Source organism: Bombus vosnesenskii, unplaced genomic scaffold (genome assembly GCF_011952255.1).
Source record: "Bombus vosnesenskii isolate JDL3184/JDL3185 unplaced genomic scaffold, Bvos_JDL3184-5_v1.1 scf7180000013270, whole genome shotgun sequence".
NCBI lineage: Eukaryota > Metazoa > Arthropoda > Insecta > Hymenoptera > Apidae > Bombus > Bombus vosnesenskii.
The window spans coordinates 1,507,590-1,534,522 of NW_022882928.1; the positions used below are offsets into that span (position 1 = coordinate 1,507,590).

Sequence of the window (26,933 nt, forward strand, 5' to 3'; positions counted from 1 at the left end):
GGAGAAAAGAGGACGATCGAACGAAACGGCTCGGCTGCTGAACGAGGAGGAACGATCGGTCGAGGTAAGAGGAACAACGAAGAACCGCAAAAGAGGAGGGAGGCACGTAGGTACGGTTCGCGACGACCACCACCATCTCTGTCGCTGTCGCCGCCGCCGCTGCCACCGCCGCCGCCGCCGGATCCGCCACCCACCCACCACCACCGCCGCCACCACCACCATCACCACCACCACCATCATCACCACCACCACTACTACCACCACCACCATCGCAGCCACCGCCACCGACGTCGCTGCTGCCTCCATCGTCGTAGCTACATAGGATCCTACTATCACCGCTACAAACGACTCTACCAGAGGACCATTACGATCACCGTTGGCATCACCGGCGTGATACTATACTCGTGACGATCGCCGCCACGAGGAGGCTGGTAACGCGATCGGTAACGTTTCAACGACGCGGGAACCAAGGGAAAGGAAGGGAAAGCGTCGAAAGGGGAAGCGGAGGAGCGGAGAGAGCGCGCGAGAAGAAGAGAAAACGCGGTTCGCGGGTGTACGCGCGTGGAAAGACAGCTGGCTGCCGGTTGGCGATCGCGCGCGCGCGCGTCCACCTCGACACGAAGAAGAAGGACGGAAGCGTTAATAAGGTGGTCGCAAACCTCTCGGCGAATTCCTAGGAGGAGAGAGACTACGGGCGGAGCCGGGTGCTGATCGCTCGGGCGGAGCTTCGCTCGAGGGAACCGCCTACCGAGCTAGGGTCGCCTTTTCTCCCTGTTGAACAGGCCGCCCCATCGTCGTCTCACACCCTGAGAGAGTCGAGTGGCGCGCGTTCTCTCCCGCTACCCCGTGTCTCGCCGCGCGCGTCGCGGACGATCGAGCTCGAGCGAGCCGCGAAGCGCCGGGGGTGGGGGCCGAAACGAGAAGCCGGCCGCCGGTGGCGCGGGTCAGTCTGTCGGGCAACCGGTCGCTCTCTCGTTTCTCGTTCTGTCCGCGCTCTCCGCTCGACTCGACCGCGTTCTCCACGCTCCGAGACTCGATACAAGTCGTCGATATCGTGCGACACGTTCTACTCGAATCGAAATCCAAACTAAAATCGCCCTCGACCTCTCTCTTCGTCGCCTGTTGGGGCCAGTGTCGTGGTCGTCGTCGTTATCGTCGCTGTCGTCGTCGTCGTTGTCGTGGTCGTCGTCGTCGTCGTTGTTGTTGTTGTCGTTCCGCGAAAAGTGTGTCGGAACAGTTTGCCCGCCGTTTTTCACACCCGGAGACTCGACGCATCCTGGTGACCGTGGCGATGCGCGCGCCTCGTCGCGCACTTCGACGATCGACTTAACCCCGGTCCGCGAGCACCGAGTCGCGCGAGTCGACGACCCTCGCGAGGCGCGGTTTCTCTCCGTCAAAAACGATCGTCGATTGTTGGCGCTCGATCGAAAGATTCGAACGTTCGATCGCTGGGACGCAGGCGAGGCGACGCGATCGTCGCATCGCCGCCCGGGAGAATGTGGAAAATTTCTGTTGGGTGGATCGGCGGGCAGGTAACGACTGTTTCCGGAGCGAACCAAAGACCGATCTTCTCTCGATAATAGTTGACAGACGAGCGAGCTTCGAGACGCAGAGCGTGAGGTGATGTTGCTGGAGTCGCGAGGTCTCAGCGGCAGGAAGAGAAACGGATTGACGCTGTCTTCGTTCGGTGGTGGAGGTGGCGGTGGCAGTGGCGGTGGCGGCTGCGGCGGTGGAGGCGGAGGCGGAGGAGGAGGAGGCGGCTGCGGTGCCGGCAGCGAGGAGGACGACGAGGAATCTCGACATCTGTTTCTTGGAAGAAAAATGCAGACCGAGGGTGCCGCCGCCTCCGCGGTTTCCACCGGTTTGTCACCCGGCTGCACGCGCGACGACGGCGACGAGAGTTCCAGCCCTTCGCCGAACAGCAGCCTCTTGAACAATCTCAACAACAACTGCAACTCGAATCGCCAATGCGCCACCGACTTTAGCATCGCGGCCATCATGGCCCGAGATTCTAGGCAGCAGCAGCAGCAGCAACAACAGCAGCAGCAACAGACGCAACAGCAATCGCAGACCTCGCCATTGCAGCAGCAGCAGCAGCAACAGCAATCGGTTCAGCAACAAACTCAGCCTCAGCTGCAACAACCTCATCACAATCGGCAGTTGCAGCAACAGGCCGTCGGCGGAGGGAAATTGCATCAACACGGTGAGCTCTTTCCTTCCTCATTCTCGACGTAGAAATCCGATCGTAGCTGTCTCGTTATCGGGTCGAGCCACTCACCGCAGTTTTTTCTAAGCTTTGGTTCGGGCAATGAAATCGTTTTTCTTCGCGTTCCATGTACGTGTGTACGTTAATAATGAAACCACGGTTCTCCGTCGTTTTTCTCGGCGAGCAAAAAAGGCGACCGACGAAAGAACGATCCTATCGATCGTTGGTTATCGGCTATCGGTTATCGGTTATTCGTGGCCGATTGGTTGTTGCCGGTTTCTTCGAGCAACCTGCGACGAACTCGAGCTAGAACGACGACCACGTTGGTGACCACGACTACGATTACGATCGCCGTCGAGACGAGTAGCGTTTGTCTTAATCGCGAAGGGCGTTATTTTCGAAAGGTTACCTGTCGTGGCAGAGAGGCAGAGAGTGGCAAAGTAAGAGGGAAAGCGGGGAGATAAGAAAAAAAGAAGAAAAGTAGAGAACGACGGAGCGCTGGTGCGTGGTTAATGAATTATTTAGCGGCGAAGATTGTGAATGAACCGGCATGTAGCCGGGTTTGTGCCCGGGCGCGCGTTAATTCGCCAGGCGAGAAACGGCCGTTTCGCGCAGCCAGGTGAGGTGTCTCATCGGAATTCTGGAAACGATCGTGGCTGCTTTGCTCAGCCAGACGTCCGAACGAGACTCGACGGTGTTTGGTTTCATCATCGCGTATCTTGGACGCCCGCGGCGAATAATCGCCCACGAAGATTCTACGCGGTCGAAATTTACGGTTGGCCACGGTGCAATTCACCCACGGAAACGGACCGTCGTTCCCAAATAAACTTGGGTAAACGGTGCGATGAATCGACCAAACTCTCGTGTGCGTGCACGTGTGTTGGACACGCGCGAATACTCTCCTCCTCTTCCTCCTCCTCCTTCCCCTCCTTCTCCTTTCATGTTCGCCAGCCACCTAGTTCGAATAAATCGCTAATCCAAAACTCGGGAACCTCGTGACTCGTTAACCGGCGACGAATTATGCCTCTCGGAGACTCGCGTTTCCGAGGTAGCGTGTTCCTGCATGGCCGTTCGCGTACGAATTTCGTTCAACCGTTTGAAAGCGTTTCGTTTTGCAAAGTAACGAGACGAACGACACTTATCGAGCGGCGAACGATACACCGTTGTCGCCGACGTACACGACTCGATGCGAACGTCATCCGTAAAAAAGTAATCGGTGACTCGCTCGAGCAACGAGCTTGCATGTCTGCTTGAACGCTTACTTGGACTCCCGTAGCCCTCGCTCGGCGAACGCCAGCCTCCACCCGTGACGATCGTCCGGATTTTGTTGTCGCTTCACGACCAAACGCATCGGACAACGAAAGTCAACGATCGATTTCCAGATGGAGTCCAGACGACTCGTCGTCTGTGACGCGTAAACGTCGAACCTCGGAGCGAAAATCACGCGGCCGATAGACGTTTTATACGCGTCGAACCATCTGCAATTTGGTGGACGCCCACTTGAATCGTTTTACCGTTCGGGCAATCGCCAAGGCTTCCGTTGCGCCGGTAGTTACGATATCGCACTCTATTTTCCCGTGTTCTTTTTTTTTTTCTTTTTCTTTCATCTTTCCAAGAGTCGGAGCTCTTTGTATCCCAAGTTTGCGACAAGCGAGATTTCTTGCTACGATAGATGATAAGTGATAAGCGATATCGATAAGGGAGAACGATTATCGCGTTTCACCGCTACGCGGATGATTTTTAGTCGGACAAACGCAGAAGATGTCAATTACGATAATTTACAACGAATACGGTGTTGGAGACGATTCCGGGGAAATGCTCGCGCCGCATTTTATAGCACACGTTAACGATTCAAGATGTATACCGTGTCTCTGCGTGACGATCTACCCTGTAATCTATCGACGATCGGTTCGCAAACGTGCGGTCCGTTCGAAACGAACGGACGATACGGTCGGCGAAACGAGGCGATACGGTTCGTTCAGCCGGAATATTGCATCGCACGTCGTTGCTCGACTAAAACCTTTTGATAGTTGTGCGTAGTTGTAGTCAGAGGCAAAGCTAGAAAGCACGCAGAAATTACGGTGATTTTCGTTTCGATCAACGTCGCGTCGTTGATTCGAGTTGTTTAGCGACCACGTTAACTGACGGGCTGTCGGTGACGCAGTGTCGATCTTGCCGAATCGTTTCGGTGTTCCGCTGGCGCTGTCTCGAGACGAGTCCGCGTGTGTGAACCACGTTGTTTGCAAAATACGAGGAGAAAACTTGTCTGCCGGGTGACGAAATTGCTTCGCGTTGCGATAGAAACGAGAGTTTCGAAGGATAGAAGGTCGCGTGGGAATTCCGTCGGACATGATCCAAAGAGCACGTACTTCGTTACAACCGGATTAATTTATGTTTCGCGAACAAACAAAATGCTTCTTTTAATTACCTGTCGACAGATTGATCGATTGCCCTGAGTCTCTCTCTCTCTCTTTCTCTCTTCTTTTCTCTCTCTCTCTCTCTCGATCAGATAGCGCGTAACAGGCTGGCTACACTCGAGAAAACCGAGATACGCGAGTTTTTGAAGAAACGTCGAGAATCGAACGCTGTCGCGATAGCTCGCTTTTCGATGATATCTCCTATTGCGTTTTTGATAATCGAGAAGATCAGAGAGCAATTTGTAGATTTCGTGGATTCGCGGCAACCGAACGACCGATAAGAGAGAAAACCCGTCGATTATCGTTGTCGATACGCGAACTTGCTTGTTTGTTAGGCAATCGCGTCACGTTGATCGCGAGAGCTTTCGTAACGAAGGACAAAGAAAGACAGCGCGATCGATTTCGAGACTCCGCACCTTGATCGAGTCGAGCGGTGCGATCGATTAAAAATAGCCGGCGGAATACGAAATCGACGATCCGCGAAGAAAATCGTGGCGTAACGTAGAAATATGGAAAGAGAAGTGTCTGGGTCGCGAGTCGCGAGGCAAGTTTAAGGCTCGATGCGAGCCAGCGGTTTGCGGCAAATCGCTGCAGCGGCAACGAGTCGAAAGGACAAGGAGATACGCGTGTACGTATCCTTCTCTCGCGAAATAGACGACTTTGAAACAAATACCTGGTTTCTCTGTTCTACCAACGCCACCGCAACGGTGTCGTACGGTAGAACGTCTGGACCGAGCCTGAAACGACGTGGTGGAAAGCGAGACGAGAAGCGCGTGACGCGCGAACGAAGAAGAAGGCGGGAAGAGCTGAAGTTCTCGTAGATCTCGTGGGAGGACATTAGCGGTGGGACGCGTTTCAATCTGTCCTCCTTTGCGTCTTTGATCCGGCGGCACTGGTGCGCCGTGCACTCGCAACCGTAACTCACTTGACGAGGTCGCTCGTAAACTCGAACGAAACTCGTGCTCAGTCGGCAGACGCGCAGCCACGAACCGTTCTGGCGACTCGTCATCCGTTTCGTCAGTCGTTTAACACCGCCGTTCGCCGTGTCGAATAAAAATACGCGGATGACAGACCACACATCGCGCCAACCTTCTCTGACCGGCCAATTAGCCGCTACGGCCTCGCGAAAATTCCCGTTTAAACAGTTATTCGCGTTTCGCGCGACGACACCTTCGCTACCGCCTACGCCACTTCCGCCACCGTCGCTGCCCTCGTGCCCTCGTGTCGCGTCTTTTTGCCCTGCGTGCAACTCGAGTGCCGCTCCGACTTTAGCCTGGGAATGTCGGAACGTCGGTGTCGCGACCACGGTGGAAAATCACCGGCTTTCCCTGCGACTCCCGTGACCCTCCCGATCCCTGCCACGCCGGAAATGTCGCTGATTTTTGTCGCGTCAAGCTCGGTCGCTCGTTCCTTCGCGATGCTACGATAAAGAAACTCGTTGATTTGCAAAAACCGTGCAAGCATAAACGGGAGAGAGGATAAAAAGAAAATAGACTGAGAGGGAGAGAGAGAGAGGGGCAAGAGACGCAACGATTGGTTTTTCTCTCCCTTGAGAGCGAGGAGAATCAGTTTAACGAGCGAAAGTAATTTTTAAGCGTGCCGCGTTAAGTGAAATACACGGTTGTAAAGTTATCGACGTAGAAAATCTGCTGCGAAAATAGTTGGCAGAGCGGATAGTGTTTATTGTTAATTTATTCGCGATAACTCGAATTTATCGAGTGTCGGAAGTTAATCGTTCGGCCGATCGAGAGGAATTGTTTGTTAGTCGGTGAAACCCGATTTGATTTGCGTTCGGTCGTCGCTCGATCGATTGGAAAAAACGGCCGAACGAATGAAACACTGCGAGTGGAACTCGCGAACGCGTTTCTCTCGTTCCATCACGGATCGCTCGGAACGGATCTCGCGAACCCTCGTCCGCGGGGGGTTTCTTCTATTTTACCGCGCGTTTCTTGCCTCTCGAAAGCTCTTGGACGAGCGAGCGTCCCTAACTCTGCACGGTTGTTCCAAAGACGGAGGAAATGGCGGAAGAGTCGCGTTCGATGGCGGCTATCGTTGAAAAAACTCGCGCGAGAATTTCATCGCCCGGCCGCGACCTAACGAATTTCGGACGTCCTGCAGCTTGGCCGTAACGAGCAGTTTGCGATCCAACGACCCCTCGGGATCGAACGCGTTTACGCGCGCCGTTTTAGGCGATGGCACGCTATCCAATTTCCGAAATTGCAATCGGCAAGAGACAAATTGAAAACCGATGCGAGAGAGAGAGGTATCTGTGCGCGAGGGCAAACAAGAGCGTTCGTCGCCGTTTTACCTTGGCCGGAAAGATTGTAATTTCACGAACCGCTGCCACTTGGTCGGCATTGGTCGGGATAATAACGTTAAACTAAAGTAACCTCCGTCGTAAGTGGATAATTATCCTTTAGCAGCCGCTACCGCGGCGTCGTTATTGTCTCGGCCGGGAAGACGCTCTAACGAATGCCGAGGGAGACGAAGAGACGAAGAGAGAAAAAGTGGGAGAACGAACCGCGCGCGTTCGATTACGCCGGTCTAGAGCCTATCGGCGTCGTGCAAAACACGGAACGAACGATCCTTGAAAATCGCAAACTATCGATTAATTATAGGAACGCGCGCGCGGTAGATTGCGATCTGCTGTCGCTTTCGGGTTATTCGCGGTACAGATGGTCGGCTGGTTCGTCGATACGTTGGTTGGTTGCGACGCGCGGCTCGAGAATTCGGTCGACCGATCGAGTGGGTCGCGTGATTGCGTTTACGCAACTGCGAAACCGACGATCGAGACGACTACTAATTATCGAGAGAATGAGTGTCATTGTGTCGCGGAACACGGTTCTCGCAACAACAGACGGTGGATGCCTCGTGGCGGTTCGCATCACTCCGCGCCTTACCCCACCTCGTCGCATCGCGTCACAAGACATTAGCTACGAATTACTACTTGGGATAACGGCAATTTTCTTTCGCGGTGCCTGCTTTAGCCGCAAAACGTGTTCGTGGTTGTTCGTGACCCACGCTGCAGCTGGGAACCTTTCGGTGTACACGGAGGGAGAGGCGCGAGATTATCCGCATCCGAGTCGAGGTTTCTATATGCCTGTTGCCGATAGCCACGATGCAACCGATTAATCAATTATCCGTCGTCGTGGCTAACGCCTTTTTATTAGCTCGACCCGTGCGCGGTATCTCGATACATGCGTTTCTTTCATCGATAAACGATTCGATCGGTTTTCCCTTTCCGGTTGTCGCGGTAATTTCATCCTCTCTTTCGACCCGTGGCAAACATTAAACCTACAACTTCATTATCCCTCGCGTGCTTTTCAGAAAGGGAACCGAGCGTTTCTGGAGTGGTCCGCGGCGCTCCACCGATTCAGGAGGCGATCGTCGCGGAAGACGATCCAGAGACGGATGACGCCGGAAGCACCAGCGGCAAAGCAGCTTCACCCGTGAATCCTCTCCTTCAGGAACGGTCCAACTGCGAAGAGCTTAGGCACGTGGTGTGTCACCTCGAGACGAAAGACTTATGGGATAAATTCAACGAACTAGGCACCGAGATGATCATCACGAAAACTGGCAGGTAAGGTTCCCCCCGATTTGCGTCTCTGGAGAGGGCGAACGGAAAAGCAATTCAAATATTCGCGTAAAGACGATGTCGGGCGCGCAGCGTGTAAGCGGACTTGATTAAACGGTCTCCCTCGATTACGATTATCGCCGATCTACGGTACGTGACGAACTGGCGGGCGAGTAAAATTGGACGAAGAACGCGATCGAACAGTCGGCAAACGTCGAGACGACGTTATCGAGAGACGACGAGAAGAAGAGGACGATGGGAAGGGAGGCGAATACCGGAGAAAGGACGAGAGCGACGCGACGCGGCGGACGCGCGCCTAATTGCCCGCCACGACGGCAACATCCGTGCTGCTGCTGTTGCTGCTCCCGCTCCTTCTCGTTGTTCGCTGACTCCCAAAGGGGTTCCACTACCCTACTGCGCGTTTACTCGCGCGTTGGTAATTAGATCTGCGCCGCGATGTTGCTCGTCGCACCCTCCACCCGCGTCAACTTATCGTCCCTCACCCGGTCGACTTTCTACCACGCCACCCTCCACCGCCTTCGCCACCGCTCCTCTGTCTCTGTCTCCGTCTCTGTCTCTGCCTCCGCCTCTGCCTCCGCCTTTGCCTCCTCCGCCTTTGCCACCGCTTCCGCCTCCGCCTCCGCCTCCGCCTCCTACGTCGTATCCCGGTCTTTACCCTCTCTCCCTCGTATCCCGTTATTTGCAGAGACTTAAAGGACAAAACTCGAGAGACCTTCCCCTTCGTTCCTCTCGGCCAGAAAATTCTCCCTTCTCGCGCGACCGTGTCCTTAGACCCCTGTCTTCGAAGCGCGGCACCGGCGTTTCCAAGCAGCAGCTCGGGTGTTGCGTTCGCCAAGTGGGCGTGAACGTTTCCGAAGGAGGAAATTTGCCAAGCTTTTCGAGAAGTTTTAACGACGACGGCGACCCGTCGACGAAAGAATCGTCGCCGTGGTTTCGATCGACGCGAGAAACAGGGTGGAGGGCGTGGGAGCGGGTCTGGGAAGGAAAAGCGACGTCCCGGGATGAGAGGAAGTCGGGGGTTAGAGGTTCGATCGTGGGTGAGGAGGTCGTGTACAGGGGGTAGGCAGAAGGTGGAATCGAAGAGGCTAGCTTCTCTCGCGAGGCGAGTTCAATTCATTAACAAAGGACGGGTTGATAAATAAAAGCATTACTCACGCTCGTGGCGCTGGCGGGATGAATGCATACCGAGTCGACAAGGACCGAGGAGAAGACGTAGATAAGATCGGCGGGTGTCCCCGCGTTTTAGTGGTCGAGCAGCGGGGGGCCCGACACGGTATTAATGTTTGGCCTCCGAGGCAAAACATTCACGCCAGGCTTCATCCTCTGCCCCCTCGATTCTGACCCTCCGCCCCCTCTGCCTGCTGGTTCTTCTGGTACCCAGCGAACCTGCCACCACCTCGGTGTCCGCTTCGGTGTTGGCGCGTTAACCCTGAAATCGGCGTGGACGGTTTTCGACCACCGATAATCCTCTCTCTCTCTCTCTCTGTCTCTTGCTCAGCTATCGTTTATTTCGCAGGAGAATGTTTCCAACGTGCAGAGTGTCGTTCAACGGATTGAAGGCGGATAGTCGATACGCGGTTCTGATGGACATCGTTCCTGTGGATAACAAGAGGTATCGATACGCGTATCACAGGAGCTCTTGGCTGGTAGCTGGGAAGGCCGATCCTCCGGCGCCCGCTCGTCTCTACGTGCACCCGGACTCACCTTTTACGGGCGAGCAGCTTCGAAAGCAAGTCGTCTCGTTCGAAAAAGTGAAGCTTACCAACAACGACATGGATAGGCACGGCCACGTGAGTAGCTTTGCGGCAAACACCGAGCTCGTAGTTCGATCGATCAGTATTTGTTTTCGTTTGCGACTCGTTTCGATTTGTTTCGATTCGTTTCGGTTCGTTTCGTCCGATTCGCGGGAGAACGAGAACGCATCCAACGCGTCGCTTCGGTCGGTGGGTTCGTGGCAGTATCGTGGCCTGGTATTCGATTTCTCTCCGACAACGACAGCGGCAGCGGCAGCCAGCAGCGGACTCCTTAATTCATCGGATGACTGACGTAAATAGGAACCCCGATCGTGGCTACGGTTCTTCACGGTACTCATTTTGTATTCAGGATGTTACACGGTGCCGGACGAAGGCAAAGTGATTCTTTTGAATGGTAAGCGGGGAACGTTCGAGACCAGCAAAGTGCTCCTAATTCATACGCTTTTTCTCCCGTCGAGATCCTCTCGTATCGTCCATCTATCGTTTCCCGAGGCGATAGACGAATCGAAGAAGGTCGAGAGACGAAGAACGGGACGGACCGGGCCGAAGTCGAGAAACGCGACGAATCGGTGCACCGAATACGGTCGAATCGATGCCAGTCGAGGGGGGTGAGACGCAACGTTCGCGAAGATTACGCGATGGTAGTGGTAACAGACTCTCGTTCGATTTAAACGCGGTACGATCGTTTATTTTCAAACGCGTCGATAAAGATACCACGCGCTGCGAATCTTCTGACCGACTCGTAACGATTTCCAGCTGGTGTTGAACTCGATGCACAAATATCAACCGAGGATTCACCTGGTGAAGCGACCGGAGTCGGGTACCTCCAAGCCGATAACAGACCTCGAAAAGGAACCTCACAAGACCTTCATATTCCCAGAGGCGATATTCACCGCTGTCACCGCCTATCAGAATCAACTCGTAAGTCTCGCTTTGTTTCTCGCTACCGTTACACGCTTTTATTCGTTCCACCTTCCTTCCCCAGTTCCTTTTCTCCTCCTTTTTTCCCTCTTTTATCCTTGCTTTCTCTCCTTGGCCCTTTTCGCTTTTTTCTCACGCGATCCTCGACGCGTCGGTCGAGATCTGCCCTGCCGCGCCGTGACGTATCGCGCGTCTTCCACGTGCCCTCGGGAACGGTGCTCTCTCTCTCTTTCTCTCTCTCGCTCTCTTCCTCTCTCGCCTGCTCGTCGCTCGGTCCTTCGCTTCGGATAATCGTTTCCTCTCTACCGATTGAAACGTACAAATTGTCCTACCTCCGGGCTGCCACATTTTCTTCTCGCAGTCGGCGGATTCGGTCGCCATCGCGAATTTTCGACTTGCCTGCGCGACATTTAAATTAACGGTGAGCGCGGGACGTTCCAGTGACTCCAGGCGGTGGTTTTCCGCTTTGAATTGTTAGCGGACGCTCGCGTTGGAACGCGACGACTTAGCCGGAGACCGGTCGTACATTTAACCTCGCGACGATTCTTCTTGCGCGCGTCCAACTACGGATTCCTTGGTTCGGAGCGCGAGAAGGGCGACAGCGCAATCGTATTTTACGATAGTCGTTTAGCAGCGACCGCCTGGTGTGTGGTCTGACTCGCGGTCGTTCGCATTCCACGGGCGTCGCGATGCCCGCGGCACGACGCGAGATCCGATTTTCGAGCCACGAGAGATGCGCGACGTCTATTCTCTCCTCTTCCATTTTTCTTCGAACAACGCGATCGGAATCCTCCGCTTGTTTTTGTTCCTTCCAAACTAACCAGAATCGTCGTTGTCGTTATCGTCGTCGTAGTTGCTGAAGCGGCTTTCGAACAACGCGCCGGACGAAAGACGGAGCAATGTCGCAGACCGTACGTTCTGCGATTCCTTAGATTCGAGCATCTCCGCGTAGTTTGCCTCTAATAAAGGAGAAAAGTACAAGATCCGCGAGAGCTGCGGTCGTTCCGACGAAGAGAGAGAAGGAGGAAAGCGAGGCAATCGAGCGGCTTCAAAGCGCTAACGGGTGGTCCGCGTTGGACGACCCACCCTCGTCGTCCGCGACAACCACGAGAACGTCGGAGCCGTTGATGACGATGATGAGGTGCGAAGAGATGCCCCGGCAATTACCTCGACCCGGCTCTCCTTCCCTTTCCTTTCCTTTCCTTTCCTTTCCTTTCCTTCCGTCCCCTTCCCCCTCCTACGTCCAATTTCCAACGTCCGTTCCCACTGTTCTCCTCGGCCTCGCACGCTCTTCTTCGTAACTCTCTTTTTCCTATCTCCGGCGTCCTTTGTCCTCGCTTCTGCTCGTTATCACCGTGTTCGACCGCGCTCTTCACCGCCTCAGCGGCAACGACGAAGGCAGAAGCGAAGGCGGAGATTCGCGATCGTCGCTCGATACTTCCGATCGCGTGTCACGAGAAAAAAAGCGAAGCGGTGGAGCGAGGACAAGAGGATTTCCGTGGCGTAGAGACATTGGCTCGTTTAGCCGGCCGTCGCGCCGCGCTGTCTCGAAATTGATTCGTCGCGGTTCGCGACTCTCCCATCGGTCGGTCGGTCGGTCGTCGTTATCGTGCTCTCGGTGTTGTCTTTCGTCTTGTTCGCTGGCTCCGTTGCTCTTCTCGTGCTCGTCATCGTCGAGGGGTAGGCTCGTTTAGCAGGGACCAACTTTTTTTTCCCTGCCAGCCACTTCCCGTGTACGAACTACGTATCGTTGCGGACGGTTTTTGTCTTCCTCTTGTCTTTCCAAGCCGACTCTTTCTCGTAACGACCTCTAACACCGACTCGATTCGTCTTTCTCGCTCGCACGCGTCATAATTCATAACCTAACTGCCGTTCTTCTTCCCTCTGGCCACGCTCGCCGTTGGTATTCCTCTCCATCCGTTCTGCCGGCTCCTTATCGCCAGCTGATGTCTCCTCGCCTTCTCTCGTTCGCTGCCTCTTCTCTTTCGCTCGGGACTCGGCCGCCCCGCTCTCCGCGACCCATGTTCTGTTCCGCTCCTAATCGTCCCGCTCGTGGTGGTCGTCGTGGACGGGCCGTCGTTATCCAAAGTCGACGTTTACGCTTCTGGAATAGATGCGTAGATACATAAGTATGTAAATACTTACTACCGTATAGCTACGGGCAGGCTGCCACGTTCCACGCACTATTCGGCGGTTTCTCTGCTCGGCCACCATTCGAATTATCGGTTCGAATCGGTTGCGGTTCTCCGATTTCGTTCGATGTTAGGACGAAGATAACGACGTTGGCCCGAGAGATAACGTTCGTTGGGAGCGTAAGAAACTCTAACGGAGAATAGGACTCGAAGAGAGACGCGAGTTAAACGTATTCGTCGTGTTTCGTTTAACGATTTCGGAGTTTGTAAAGATAATCGAGAAAAACGACGACGTATCGCCGGAAGGTGTTTTAAGATAAACGCAGTTTCAACGCTGTGCCTCGTAATAATTGCGGAGTAATCGTGATCGCGATCATCGCAGTGGAAAATTCTCGTGGTAATAAATCGCGCGTCGCTATCTTTTTATACCTTGTGCCTCTATACTTTGGCTAATTAGCTGCTCGACGCTGAAACGAGGGGCAACTGCCTGCTAAGTCGTTTCACGTTTCGTGAATTCCGAGAAAAACCGTGAAAAAAGCGAAGAAGCGGAGAGAAACGGAACGAAGGAGGAAAGGGAACGAAGCGAGAAGTAAGGACGCGCTAACGTAAAAAGAAGACGGGGCCGAGCGCGTCGCGGAACAAGGTAGAGCGGGTGCAAAAGCAGAAGCAGAAGAAGGTGGAGACGAGGAGGAAACAGCGAAGGAGATGAAGAGGAGATGAAAGAAAAGAAAGAGAAGAAGGAGGAGGAGGAAGAAGAGGAAGAAGAGGAAGAAGAAGAAGAAGAAGCAGTCGATGGTTTTAGTGGCTGCAGGCGTCGGCGTCGGCATGCACGAACGAAAGAAAACATAAATAATCGCGTTCAAATGAGACAGAGGCGGCAGAGAGGAAGAGGAGGAGGCCCCTCTGGAAACCACACACGGCGGCTGTACGCGTTGGCGGCTGGTCGGTTGGCACACACGCGTGTACTTACTTACGGCCACCGGGACACACACGGCCACGCTTCGATTTCGTCGTGCGCGCGTCGAACGCCAAACCACGAACATTTCGCTTCGTTCGCGAAGTTTGTTCGCGACAACGCGAATTCTCCACGAGACGCCGCTCCGTGAAGAAGACAGAGAACGCCAGGAACAGAAAGAAAGAGAAAAAGAGAGAGAGCGAAAGAAAGAGTAAGTTTAGGGAGCATGACAGCGCGCAACCGGCACTAAATAGCGGCCGTGGTGCGCGCCGAGCTTCCAAGCCGAGCGAGCGCGGGACCCCTTCTTCGATGAGCGCGTCTCTATTAAATCTATTATTAGTAGCGGACCGGGTGCGAAAGCATCCCTTTCAATTACCTACGGCTTCATTTTGCGGAGCTTCTGTGGAGGGAGCGACCGAAGCAGAATCGGACCATGTAGCGAGGGAATACTCCTCTACGTCTCTCTTTCTCCTCTCTCTCTCTTTCTCTTCGGTCGAAACGCGAAAAAATTCATATGGTTGGACGATCGATCGATGCTGGCGTTAGCAGGTCGAATCGCTTTCTTTCGCGACTAGCGGTTCGTGAATGAAAACGGTCGAAACTCCCCCGAGTGCGAAGAACCGATCGGTCCCAACAGAGAGAAACGCAAGCCCGCTCACCGCGTTCGCAAATTCTCTCTCAATTTTCATCGGCGCTTCGCAGCTGGACGTAATTGGCTACCTGTCGTTCGATGAACAAACGTTGTTCGATCGGTCCTCGTGCTACCGACTACGATCGAACCGCGCCTTTGTTCAGCTTTCGTTGAAAATTATGTACTTCGTGTCCTGAAAACCGCGCCCCTTTCTTTCCTTCTTTAGTCCAGCCGAGTACGAGGTTTACGCTCGCGAGTATCGCGTGACGGATCGCCGTGGACTTTGTTCCGTGCATCGTCGATCGCGTCGGCCTGTCGTTGGTCGTTGGCAGCGGCGAATTCGCGAGTCGGTCCTGCAGAATCGCACGGCGATCCGACGAAACCAGAGGGCAACGACCTTCGCTCGCGCATCGACCGATACCGGCGACGACAAAAATCTCCTGTATTTTTTTCGCGATTCCCGCTATCCCGGCCGATATAGAGTAAAATATCTGGCAGGAGGGTGCACCGCTGGCTGCTACGATTTATACGTTCCGACGATGGTTTGGCATCGAGAGAGCGAGGAAATATATCATGGCGTAGCACTCGCCGCGCGTTCACCGTGGACGCTGTAAATCGGTCTGGGAAGTGGTCCAACCGTTTGGTCGGATCGTGTCAGTGAAATCGTATAACTTGATCATCGTTTGCCGGGATAGCCGCGCGTACGATCGACCAGCGAATTTCGTTTTTCATCCGAGTAAAGAGCGAGATCGTCGTGGCCTCGCATTCCTTGGAAACTGGAGTTCGGTGTCGGTGTCGATAGACGGACGCAGGCGAAAAGCGGTGGCCGCGCGGCGCGCGCCTCTCGATTTGCCTGAAAGGAGAAGGCGTAGCCGCGTGCGCGTCGAGTTGCTAAATTAATCGGTGCTCGTCGCGAGACCGCCGACGCGATAGACGCGTGGCGGCGAGTCCAGTCCGTCACCGGTTCGAATCCGGCAAAAGGAGCTGCACGATATCAAAGCGAACGGTTCGCGCAAAGTAGCGGCCGCGCTGGTCGATTTCAAAGATAGGCGTATGGTCGCGAGGCGAGTGAACTATAGCTGCCCGGCTGATCGTAAAACGAACACAGCCGACAGAGAACGACGCCGCGCGGAGACCGAAGCGGAACGACGCGCGCGATCCAAGTAAGTAGCTAGACGACGAGGACGACGCTGACGGCGGAGGTGGGCCAGATGTTTGGCTAATGATGTCAGCGGAATCGTAACTAAAACCGAGGCAGCTCCGGGCTTAGCGCGGCTTAGCCTCGGCTTTGAACGAAAGAGTCTTATTACCAGGCTGCACGTGCTGCTCCTGAGCGCGAAACCGTAGGGTAATTGGACCACCCACTCGACACCGACTCTAGCTTCCGACCCTCTCTCTCCCTCGCTCTCTCTTTCCCTCTCTATCTCTCTCTCTCTCTCTCTCTGTCGCTCACAAACACGCGCGGATGCTTGCTCTCTCTCTTACATCCCGTCTCTCCCTCACTCTTTCTCTCTCTCTCTCTTCCAACCTTTCCATCTCGACCTTCCCTTCCGGGGGATTTTCGGAGAGAAACGAACGAGGACGAGTCGAAGGACGGTTTTTTTCGTCGAAAGCGAGTAAGCAAGTCGACCGCACCGCGAAATCATACCGTTTTCCTTTTTCGAATGCGACCGATAGTTTCGGTATTTGGATACGACAGAGGTGCGGGGAAGAGGAATCTTTCGTCCGTCGAGGGTTTACGGAAGCGTGAGACGGGAAGAATCTCGTCACCCCGAGCTAATTCGACTTTGACCGATGCCACCTGCTCCGTCCGCATCGTGGGTGGCCGAATGGCGGCGGTAACGCGAAACGGCCGAACGCTGCCCTCGCGAAGACCAGTTGGGGTAGATTTCTAGCTGCCAACTTTCTCCAGCGAATTTCGAAAGATCGCGAACTCGAATGACCGCGCCTCGTTCTCGTTATCACCGTGATCCTTCGTTCCCCGGTTCTGTCCCTTTTACTATCTGGAATGCAATGCCGCGTCGTTTTTCCCGGCTTCTTCTAATTTTACGAGCCGTTGATTCTCGATCGATGGAACGAACCGTTTCGAAACGGTCGACCGTTTTCCGATACGCGTCGTTGGCGGCCGACGATGACGTAACTTCCGACTGGAGAAAAGTCGTCGTAGGTAACGAGATGGGGAAATGGACGGCGGCTGACGAAAATCGACGACCAAGATTGACTTTTCTGTTTCAGATCACGAAGCTCAAGATCGACAGCAATCCGTTCGCTAAGGGGTTTCGGGACTCGTCTCGTCTGACCGATTTCGAGAGGTAAATCTTAGGAACGTGTTTACGGACGCTGCGCGACGAACTCTAATCGCCGCGAGAGCGAATACGCGCGTAATCGAGCAGCTTCCCTTTCAGGGAGACGATGGAGTCGATGCTGGCCGAGCAGCAATCGCTGAGGTTTCCCCATCGGCTTCCGTTCGAGATGGATCAACTTCAGGCCGGAGCGGTGGGTAACCTCAGCCTGGAGGAGAAGGCGCTGTGGGCGGCGCGGTCGCAGATGCTGCTTCGGGCCGCGGCGGCGGTCGCGGTCAGCCCGTACGCTCAGCTGGTCGGGCCCGCGGCTCTCGTCTACCCCGGCGCCTCGTCCGCCGGCACCAGCCATCAGCAGCAACAGCAGCAGCAACACCAGCAGCAACAACAGCAGCAACAGCTCGGCCATCTGTGGTGGGCTTCGTCGATCGGGCCGACGCTGTTCGCGGCCGCGCATCACCAGCAACAGCAGCAGCAACAACAACAACAGCAGCAGTTGGCTGGGTCCAGCACGCAGAGTCCGAGCACGGGGCCAGCGGCACCTCGGCCTCTCTACCCATCGGCCTTGGCTCTGGCGCACCATCGTTTCTCTCCGTACCACGTGGCCACCGCCCCCAAATCCTCCACCCCGGTCGGGCCATCGCTCTCTCCCTCGCCCTCGCGAAGAGCGACACCTTCTCCGACAGACAGTCTCGGAAGAGACGCCCAGGATATGTCGCCGTCGTAGTCGACGTCCTCCCCTCGGCGCCGCCGTATCGCGCGCGCGCGCGCACTCTTCCACGACCTCGGGACCACTCGACTTCTCCCCGCACGAGACCCGCTGCCCAGCTTCTCGTCGTTCTTTCCGTGTGTCTGATCCTCACCGGGAATCGTCACTGGCAACAACCACGTCGTCGCAGAATTCGCGTTTTCGATCGGAGCAACGTAACGGGAAGAAGCGGAAGAAAAAGAAGAGGAAGAAGAAGAAGACGAAGACGTAGACGAAAACGAAGACGAAGACGAAGCACTGTATATACGGTACGGTCGTTGTTGGATCCCCTGGCCGCACGTACGTGCATTCTTAAGCGATCAATCGTATGACGACCTTTACTGTATATAGCTATACATATATACGTACGAATTCACGAGACCTAGGTAATATCGACTTCGTTCGTGTAACATAAGTTGTATATTTCGTATCACGACTTATCGTTATCGTTATCGTTATTTATGTTCCAACTCCGTACTCGACGTGGAGAAACGCAGAGCGGAACGTTGCGCGTTCGTGTCCGAAGAGAACGCGCTCTGCGTCTTTTCCACGCAAAATAGCTTAAGCGACGATTCATTGTCGCCGGTATCGGCGATTAGCGTTAGCATAGAGCGTTATATCGTTGATGCTTGTGTTGTGAAGATGCATAAAATATCGCTGTGCAAGCTGTTCCCTTGTAAATAAACCCTAATAAACTCTTGTACCAAGCCTACAGCAACAACTACCAACTACCAACCAGCAGCTACTTATTCGTTCCGCTCCTATCTCCATCCGGACCCGGTTTCTTCGCTCCAAAGCGTGGCAACGACGAATTGCCACGCAGCACCGCGTCTACCGAAGTATCGATCCGTCGCCTCGGTAATGACACACGAGTCGTACCGTTCAACTCCTCCCTTCCGGTGAAAACGGAATTTTTCCTCGAACGAAGCTGGTTTCCTGGTTCGTCGAAAGACGGTCGCCAGATCGTCGGGATACTGACGGCACGCGCGGACATCGAGAGGGAATCCGATGGATTCCGCAGGATAGGCGATTTCAATTCCCTCGGTTAACCGAGTACCGGGGATCGTAGGATGGCCGGACAAAGCGCCGGATTTGTCCCTCGAACCTCTCGACGACGCGCCTTGGAAATTTGAATCCACGGGATCGCCGAAGAAAACGGCTCGACTAGCACGAGAGATTATCGTCGGTCGATCTGCCTGTTCGGGAGGTGCGGAAAAGAAAGGCGTCCGGGCGAGAAATCTTTCTGGCAAGAGGAGGCGGCATACATATCGCCGCGAATCGGAGGCGAGCACCGTTGTGGCGTTTTAATGCGAAACGAAGGCATTATAAAGCCATTAACCGTTGAACGAGTCGGCTCGACTCTGGCCGACACAGGTCGAGGCCGGTTGCGTGCGAATGCGCGCATCGACGCTCTTTATTTGAATACACAAAACATTAACGGCTCTGCTCGGGCGCTCACCCTCTTCCCCAGCCATAGAGTGAGAGACGACTTTGCTTGTCCGGGACAAGAAACACCGCCGAACCTTCTTCGCCGAGTTTTTCCTATCCTATCGTATCCTTCGACCGTATCGTATCTCGAACTCGCCCTTTTTCCTTTTACTCTTCATTCCTTAACGCTAGTCGCGCACGCTTTTAACAACAGTCTGCTCGTACGGTTCGAGACGAACGTTCGAGATCAACGAACGCGTCGAATCGTCGATTATTCTCGTGGAAACGAGGAAAGCGAGGCGAAAGAGGACAGAATCGAGAAAGAGAGAGAGAGAGAGAGAGAGAGAGAGGAAGAGGGAAAATCTGTAAAAGAGAAAGAGCAACGTAGACGATGATAACCGTATAGCGTATTTTTCTCTTTTCACTTTACTCGTTCTCATTCTTGTTTTTTGCTCTCGTTTTTGTCCTTCTTCTTCTTCCTTTTCTACTGGCTCTCGCAAGTCGACGCGGTGGAACGCCCACTTCCTGACCGATTCTTGGCCACTTCATTCCGCGTGTTTCGGGACCGAAAGCCGGCGAAAAACGCGTACCAGTGTGCGTGTCTAACGAAGACAACGAGGCAACGAAGAAAAGGCAAAAGCGCGCGCGTCGGAGAAACGAGCGAGAGAAGGAGACTTGGCTCGCCTAATTTGCTCGGTAATGTCCCGCCGGGAATTAACGAGCGGGACTAGGACGGGGAGAGGGGCAGCCGGTAGCACCTAGCCGACATTAATTATGTCCGCTGCCACAGGTGCCAACAACTCGATTATCAGATCTCGATCGGATCCCGATCGCTCGTTTAGATTACGCTGCCTGCCGCGGACCGTCCTTCTCTACCTTCGTCTCCTCCTTCTCACCCTCTCCTTTTCTTCGCCTTTCAGCTTTTCCTCGCGCTTTTTCCACGACTCTGAACGCTGCACGTCCCGTCTCTTTCACTCGACGGCGGATGTCGGAAGAGAGACGTGTTTCTGAACGAATCCGTCGTTCCGCGTTGGACGAAACGCAGTTATCGTTGGGAAAAAGTGGGATCGCGAAGGGAAGTGGAGGGAGAGAGTCGGAGGGCGATGGTCGAAGCGATCGTTAGATTCCGTTTCCGTCTAAAAATTGCCGCGGTCGAGGTTTGGCGGTGGTGTCGGCGGCGGCGGCGGCGGCGGTGGCGGCGGCAGTAGGGGTAAAAAAGGGCTTGCCGCGAAATAAAATGGCGGTGGCGAGGATGGCACCGGTATCGATTGGCTCTCGAAAAGCGGCGGTGGCGTAGGTACGCGCGGTTGCACGTAGGTGCGAACCACAGGGCATCGTTTCGCGTGGGTGGCTCCGGAACAGTGCGGTAGCTGGCTCGGGCAGCCCGTGCCTCCGAATTGGCCGCTCGTTGCCGGCGTGCTGCGCTGCGCGCTCGCCGAAGCGCCTATTAATTCATCGAATTAATTTGCCAATGCGCTGCCAACGACCGTGCCGGGGATACAGGGCCTGGGGTGTATTCGCCATCCCCGATAGCAAAGTCCCCGCTGCACGTTCTCCTCCGATCGCGGCAAAATTACCCCGGTGCTCCCGTCGAAATTCAATCTTCTGCGCGTTCTCTTCGATTCGATGTCAAGATCCGCTCTCAATCTTTCAACGATCGAGCTACATGCTTATATCCGTTGGCGAGATTGGCGAGCGTCGCGCGGTAGGTCGTGCACGCGAACGAACGAACGAGCGAGCGAATAGAGCTGCCTCTGTCCGAGAGGAACGCGCGAACCGCGAGGAAGGCGAGAAAGGGACAAAGAGAGAGAGAGGAAGCAACGCCGGCTCGTATTTCGCCCTTCGAGCATTCGGTTTTCTTTTGTCCCGTGGTTCTTGGTTGGGTGGCACGCCACTCTCCAGCAGACGGCCCTTCTCCAGGCCCCTAGCTCGAATGTCGCTTAAGTCCGATCTAACGAGATTCTTCGTTTCCCGTCCCCGCCTTGCGGATCGAACCCGGCTACGAGAAGTTGGGTCGGCCGACGAAATTCCTGCGACACGTTGCGATTCATCGCGATTTCATCCCTGTCGTCAGAAAAGGTCCGGTAGTCGGTCGAGCCGGGCTGATGTTTTTCTTCGACTTTTCAACGACCGGTTTACGCACAACAGAAAGACCTCTTGACTTTAGTCGTGATCGATCGCGATCGAACTGGTCTTTCGGTGCACGACACATCAGAGAATTGCGAAGGATTTTTGAAAAAGGCAAACGTCAAAGTCAATCGAATCGATCGACGACAATAGGCATCGTTCGCGGTTAGGCTTGTCTAAATATTTGGAATCGACTTCGATTTGGGTGTCACCGAGGAAAATGCACGACGACGAGTCCGTGACGAAACGCTCGACTGCAGGTGGTCTACAGATGCCAGGGGATTACGGGGTTTATCCCCCAGCGGGATATCGATCCTATTGTAGCATGGCTAGAAAGCGAGCGAGCGAAGTAAAACGGAGTCGAGTTGTCTCGCGCGTCGATGCGGCCGAGATACGTATTCTCCGAATCTTCGTCCACCCTCTGCCCTTCCAGCCGCGATATGCTGGCCCACACGCGCCAAGAAAATGCGCCACGCTAACAGGGCGAGTTCTTCGTTTCTCCGTTTTCCCGTCTAATTCGAGCGAGTGGCAAGGTAACAGGCAAATGAAGTCGAACGTAACTTTATTAGCGGGTAGGCAGCGAACGCGCTACAGAGGGGAGCACCGTGGCATTTCTTTTGGGAAATAAGCTGTCACGTATCGTTGGTAAACGCGCGAGGGGAGCTGCGTCACGCTCGGAGGGGGAATAACAGATTAGACCTCGGTTATTTCTCTCAAATCGAAATATTATTCCCGCGTTTGGCTGGTCCCTCGTTCGACCAGCTCCACTCCCGTATTCGGGGTTAATTTATTTGCTCGGTGCGTTGTAAAGCGTCTCGACAAGAGGCGAACCGTGCACGAACGAGGACGCGCTGCCCCGTAATTATCCGGCCGTAAATCCGAAAAAACTTAATTAAATTAAAGCGTTTATCCCCGGCGGCGATTTTCGCTCGGCATCGCGCTGCCAAATCCGTTACAAGCGAGTCGCGCGAACAGCCGCGATTCGCCGATAAAACGATCGAGCGCGAACGAGAACGAGAACGAGAACGAGAAAGCGAAGGCTTTCGTGAGGAGGAAAGAGCGGCGCGGTTCGAGAATTTCCGCTCGTTACAGTTGGAAAGGCGGCAAACTATATCAGGAAGCGCGGCAATTGTCTTGTCGCGAGGAGACGAGCCGTTCGCCCGAGGTGTGCGAGACTCGGCACGCAACTAACAGGAACCCGATAATTCACGGGCCCACGAGCGTCGCTCGACACGGACTCTCCTCGCTCTCGGACGATCTTCGGTGTCGAACTCTCGAACTCGCCGTTGAGTTTGCTCGCTCGCGCGTATCTCTCCGCACGCGAAAAAGCCAAGTTTTCTTTTTTGCGTTTCGAGCGATTTTCACCCTACGTTTATTCTCGACTCGACGCTCGTACGTACTTAATTGACCGTTGTAGTTGGAGCGGAATGCTCGATGCCAACGACGACGACGACGACGACGATGCTACAGAGAGGCCCAATCACGGGTAGCTCCACGGCGATTCCCTCTTCCAGCGAACAACACCTCTGTCCGCGTTTCGACTCTCGACTCGGATTCCTTTCCTCTCGTTGGCGAGTAAAACCCCCAGAACGGGTTCACGGGAGAGAAAGCACGTCGGAGCGAAGAGTAAATTGGCACGATCGACACGCCGGTTAAACGCAGAGGCTGCTCGAGCACCGTGGCGTTTCCCTGGCGTTTCCGTGGCGTTTCGTGCGCGGCACATCGCGTCGCGAGGACACGCAGCCGAGCCTCGAGGTTCAGCGGTAACCTCCGTGCGCGCACCTCCCCGCATCGTCGATCGGATGTACGTAATCGTGTCCGTTGTTTCGCTATCGAGCCAAATCAACGCGCATCACGCAACGTTAATTCGTCTTCGATTGCCCCGTCGAGGTTCGTGGCGTGGGAGACCTCTCTCCGTATCTCTTCCTCTCGGCCCGTTCGATTATCTTACTCCGCTAGCTGCGTCCTCGTCTCCTTCGACCACCTGATCGTTTTCCGACCGTATCCAGCGGCGATCAACGTCGCAACGGTGTGCACCGTGTGCACCGTGTGCGCGTCGTCTCCCAAGCGCCTTTCCTCTCGGTACGAGTTCCATTCCCGAAAAGAATCCCGAAAAGAAGAAAGGAAGAGGAGAGCCCGTGCTCGGGATGAGTCTCGCTAGCGAAACGAGTATCGCGGGTCATCATCGCTAGACCGCTCGGCAACGATACCGTGTCATAAATAACGTTCGTTTCAATGTTAATCTGTTGCTCGGATCGAATCTAATAAGCACGGAGGCGACGCGTGGTTTGTTCCACCTTCGGAAGGTGGAATCGAATCGAAGAAAGAGAATCGAAGCGGAGATCGGCGAGCGAGAAAACTCGTATCGACATGACGAACAAGTGGAAGACGAACAAGATGAACAAGAAGAGGAAGAAAAGAAGAAGAAGAAGATGGCGAAGCAGACGAAGAGGGAGAGGCAGGAACGAGATAGAGCGGAAGGAGGGTAGTAAAGGAAAGCGGACGAAGAAAGAGAGAAGAAGCAGACGAAGACGGGTCTCTCGGCATTGTTCGCGGCCGCTCGCTCGTGACTCGTGACTCTTGCGACCCGGATGACCCCTAGCCTCGATTACCTCGGACATATCCGCCCGCTTACCCCCTCGCGCCACTCTCCTCTCTTCCTCCTCTTCCCGTCGAACTCTCTTTCCTCACCGCCAAACTACCCAACGAACGTCCAGCTATCCGTCCGTCGCTCGTCTTCGTCGCGTTCGCGCTCATCCGCGACACCGATGCGCGTCCACGGCGCGACGCGCCAATCGAGCAAAGAGGAGAGCGGCGAGAACGATCGTCGACGATCGTGTGTCGTCTTTCCGTGTCGTTCCATCGTCGTGTTAAATTCTCCGTGGTATTCGCGCTCTTCGTATCGACGATGTATTCCCCCTTTGGACGACCAAGAGTTACCACGGTGTCTCTTGATGCGAGACACGCGGACTTGGTTCGATTTTAGAGAAGCGTTTTACGCGGAACGAATGGAAGGGTAGAGGAGGGAAGCGGAGGTTGTCGACTCGATGCCGTGGCCGAAATTTTGTTGGTGTCCCGGAAAGAGCAGGGACGAGAAGGCTGGTGGAACGTTTCGATAATTAGCCGAGTTATCGGTCTACCTGACGCTATCCCGCTACCATCTACAAGTGTTCGGAATCTAAATAGTCGGTAGCCGTGTCGTCGTAAAAACCATACACCCTTCGTGACGAGTGTAGCCACGCGTGTCCACCGGTAACTTTATCGCCTCGGATAAGGATCTTAAAGAGGCCGGTAAACGAAAGAACGGATGGGCCGAGCGTTTCCTGGCGAATCTCTCGATAGCTACGTCGCGAAACGACCGTTCGAAAGCGAGAGCGAGCAGCAACACGATCACGATCGAACGTCTCGTTTCGTCGGACGGGTCTTCGCTCGCTCGCGACGTTAAGCGCTCGTCCAGATGACGCCGACGATACTTTGCGGAATCATTATCACCGCCAACGCTGTTAACGAGGAAGGAGAGAGAGAACGCGCGAATCGACGACGGCAACGAAAACTAATCCCCGGAAAAGATGCCGAGCGGTCTTTGTACCACGGCAAGATCCGCCCACGATGCACGCCAGACGAGAATCCACGACGCGTCCAGTGGGAGAAACTCGCAGAGGTTAGAGGAAGCGGAGTCCGTGGAATTTCGGGGTCAAAGGGCATACCCAGCACCAGCATTCGGTGCTCGAGATGTCGGAGATATCGGGAGACTACGCGTCGTTACGTTCGCCCTCTCGTTGAACCGAGCGGTCCACGCGTTCTTTCCTTCCAATAATTAGGAATAATTTCTTAAGCTAACGATTCTCCTAAGGTGTTTAAATTCTTATTTAAACGGACTAACTCAACGGGCCAGGTGAAGAAACAGTCTATCTCGAACAATGCGTGTATCCTTCGGTGGTCCCCAGGGATCTCACCTTGGCCCGTTGCTCTTATTGATCTTCATCGGCGATGTTCGACTACCGTGTACATCGTAAGAATCGATTCTTACTCTACTACGAACGACCTTAAGATTTATAAGGCCATTTCATCCCTCTCTGGCGCTCTTGATCTTCAGTCCGACCTTGACAGACTGAATAAGTGGCGCACACTTGATCGAACGTAGCTTAATATACCTAAATATGTGCCACGCTGTGAGATTTACCCGCTGTACGAATCCAGCTCGTTTTCCTTACTCACTAGCCAGCCAGCTGCACTCTGTCTGAAATTAGTTCAGTGTATGATCTTGCAGTGCAATAAAATTCTACCTTCTCCTTCGCCGGGCATATTAACAACATTAACGTATCGGATAACAAAGTTCTGGTTTCCCTCTTAAGATCCTCTGATATATTTCAAAATTCCAATGCCTCGCTATACCTGTGCTTTGCTGTTTCGCGGCCACGCCTTGAGTACTTCTCGATGATCTGGTCGCCGGTCCCGCGTAAACATAAACTGCCACTTCAAAGGATCCAACGCGGAATTCTCAGTTTTCTTTCTTTCAAGATCGGACAACCGATGGATAGATCGAACCATAACAACCAAGGCCGCATAATGAACAGATTCCACCTACATGCTCCGCACTCTAGATCCGTGATCACCGATTTATACTTCCTTAGCAAAATCGTCGATGATCTTGCCAACCTGCTACTCGCGTCTCTCTCCTATTCTTCTAATCATACCAATTGCGATCAGATTCACAGAATCCGTTCGTTACCATTACCAAGATCAAATAACCGATGCGTGTTTTAACTGCGGTCTACCCAATGAACTAGAGAAGTTTGAAATTTCGTACGTTTGAGAATTCCAAAGACGCACGGTTTGATGAATCCAAGGGATTTCAAGGATTTGTCGACAACGTTGGAGCGATGTTTCGAAAGATTCAAGTTAGACTAAATATCTCGCCACGTGACATTTAGAACAACGATGATAATGGTAATGATTACCGAAGAAAAGAAACGAGAAAGAACGTGGCTATTGGTTTCGGAATGTACGTTCGAAGAATCGCTGGGCGAAAATTAGCGTTAACGAGCAGGATCGTTCGCGGAGCGTGTCGGTGTCGCTTGCTAGGAGAGTCGCGATTCTCGAGTCCCCGAAGCGAATAACCCTTATACCTAAGCGAGGTATAATTGAGGTGGCTGGAAGCGGGGGCCACTCACTGGGAATATTCACCTCTGGAACAGCGACGATCGAGTGTACAGCATGGATGATCGAGTTCGAGCGTGGTTCGAAGGTGGCCGCGACCGGATCGCGAAACCGAGAAAAAGTCGAGAAGCGTGTCGGCGCGACTCGAGCCGATCGAATCACGGCAGCTGCCTAAACGTTCGGCAAAGCTGCCGCGGGCAATTTAAAAGCCGCGCGAATTACAGGGTCCGACGGCGTTATTCGCAAAAAGAAGACCGAGAGGGAGGTCGAGGGAGCGAGAAGCGGATCGTTCTTCCAAAGTAATTGCAGATTTTGCCCGGCGATCGCGACACGGATCGTCATAAACCGAACGAAAGAATTCTAGCCGCGCGGCGTTACGGAGAGCCAACGACCGACTTTCCGAAAATCAGAAACCAATCGCTTCGTATCGCTTTCCACGGGGCCGTTACCGCGATCGACGCGATAGTTAAAAAGCGGCGCGAGCTGCTCCGCGTTGAATAGTTAACGACGAGATGCTGTGCGCATTGACGGGGTGTACGTTGGCGACGGAAAGAAGCAA

At 54.3% G+C, this 26,933-nt stretch overlaps 1 protein-coding gene across 2 annotated transcripts; it reads left to right on the forward strand.

The window, feature by feature from the left end:
* Window positions 1-1,147: 1,147 nt before the first annotated feature.
* LOC117231033 (T-box protein H15-like) lies at window positions 1,148-18,371 on the forward strand. 2 transcript variants are annotated; one of them, XM_033489074.1, is made up of 6 exons: window positions 1,148-2,203; window positions 7,951-8,203; window positions 9,735-10,008; window positions 10,729-10,893; window positions 16,847-16,923; window positions 17,005-18,371. In XM_033489074.1, the coding sequence occupies exons 1-6, from the start codon at window positions 1,624-1,626 to the stop codon at window positions 17,636-17,638; spliced, it is 1,983 nt and encodes a 660-aa protein (XP_033344965.1). In that variant the 5' UTR covers window positions 1,148-1,623; the 3' UTR covers window positions 17,639-18,371. The 2 variants fall into 2 exon arrangements, with proteins under 2 accessions (XP_033344965.1, XP_033344966.1); XM_033489075.1 differs by having other exon boundaries at window positions 17,017-18,371.
* Window positions 18,372-26,933: the final 8,562 nt, after the last annotated feature.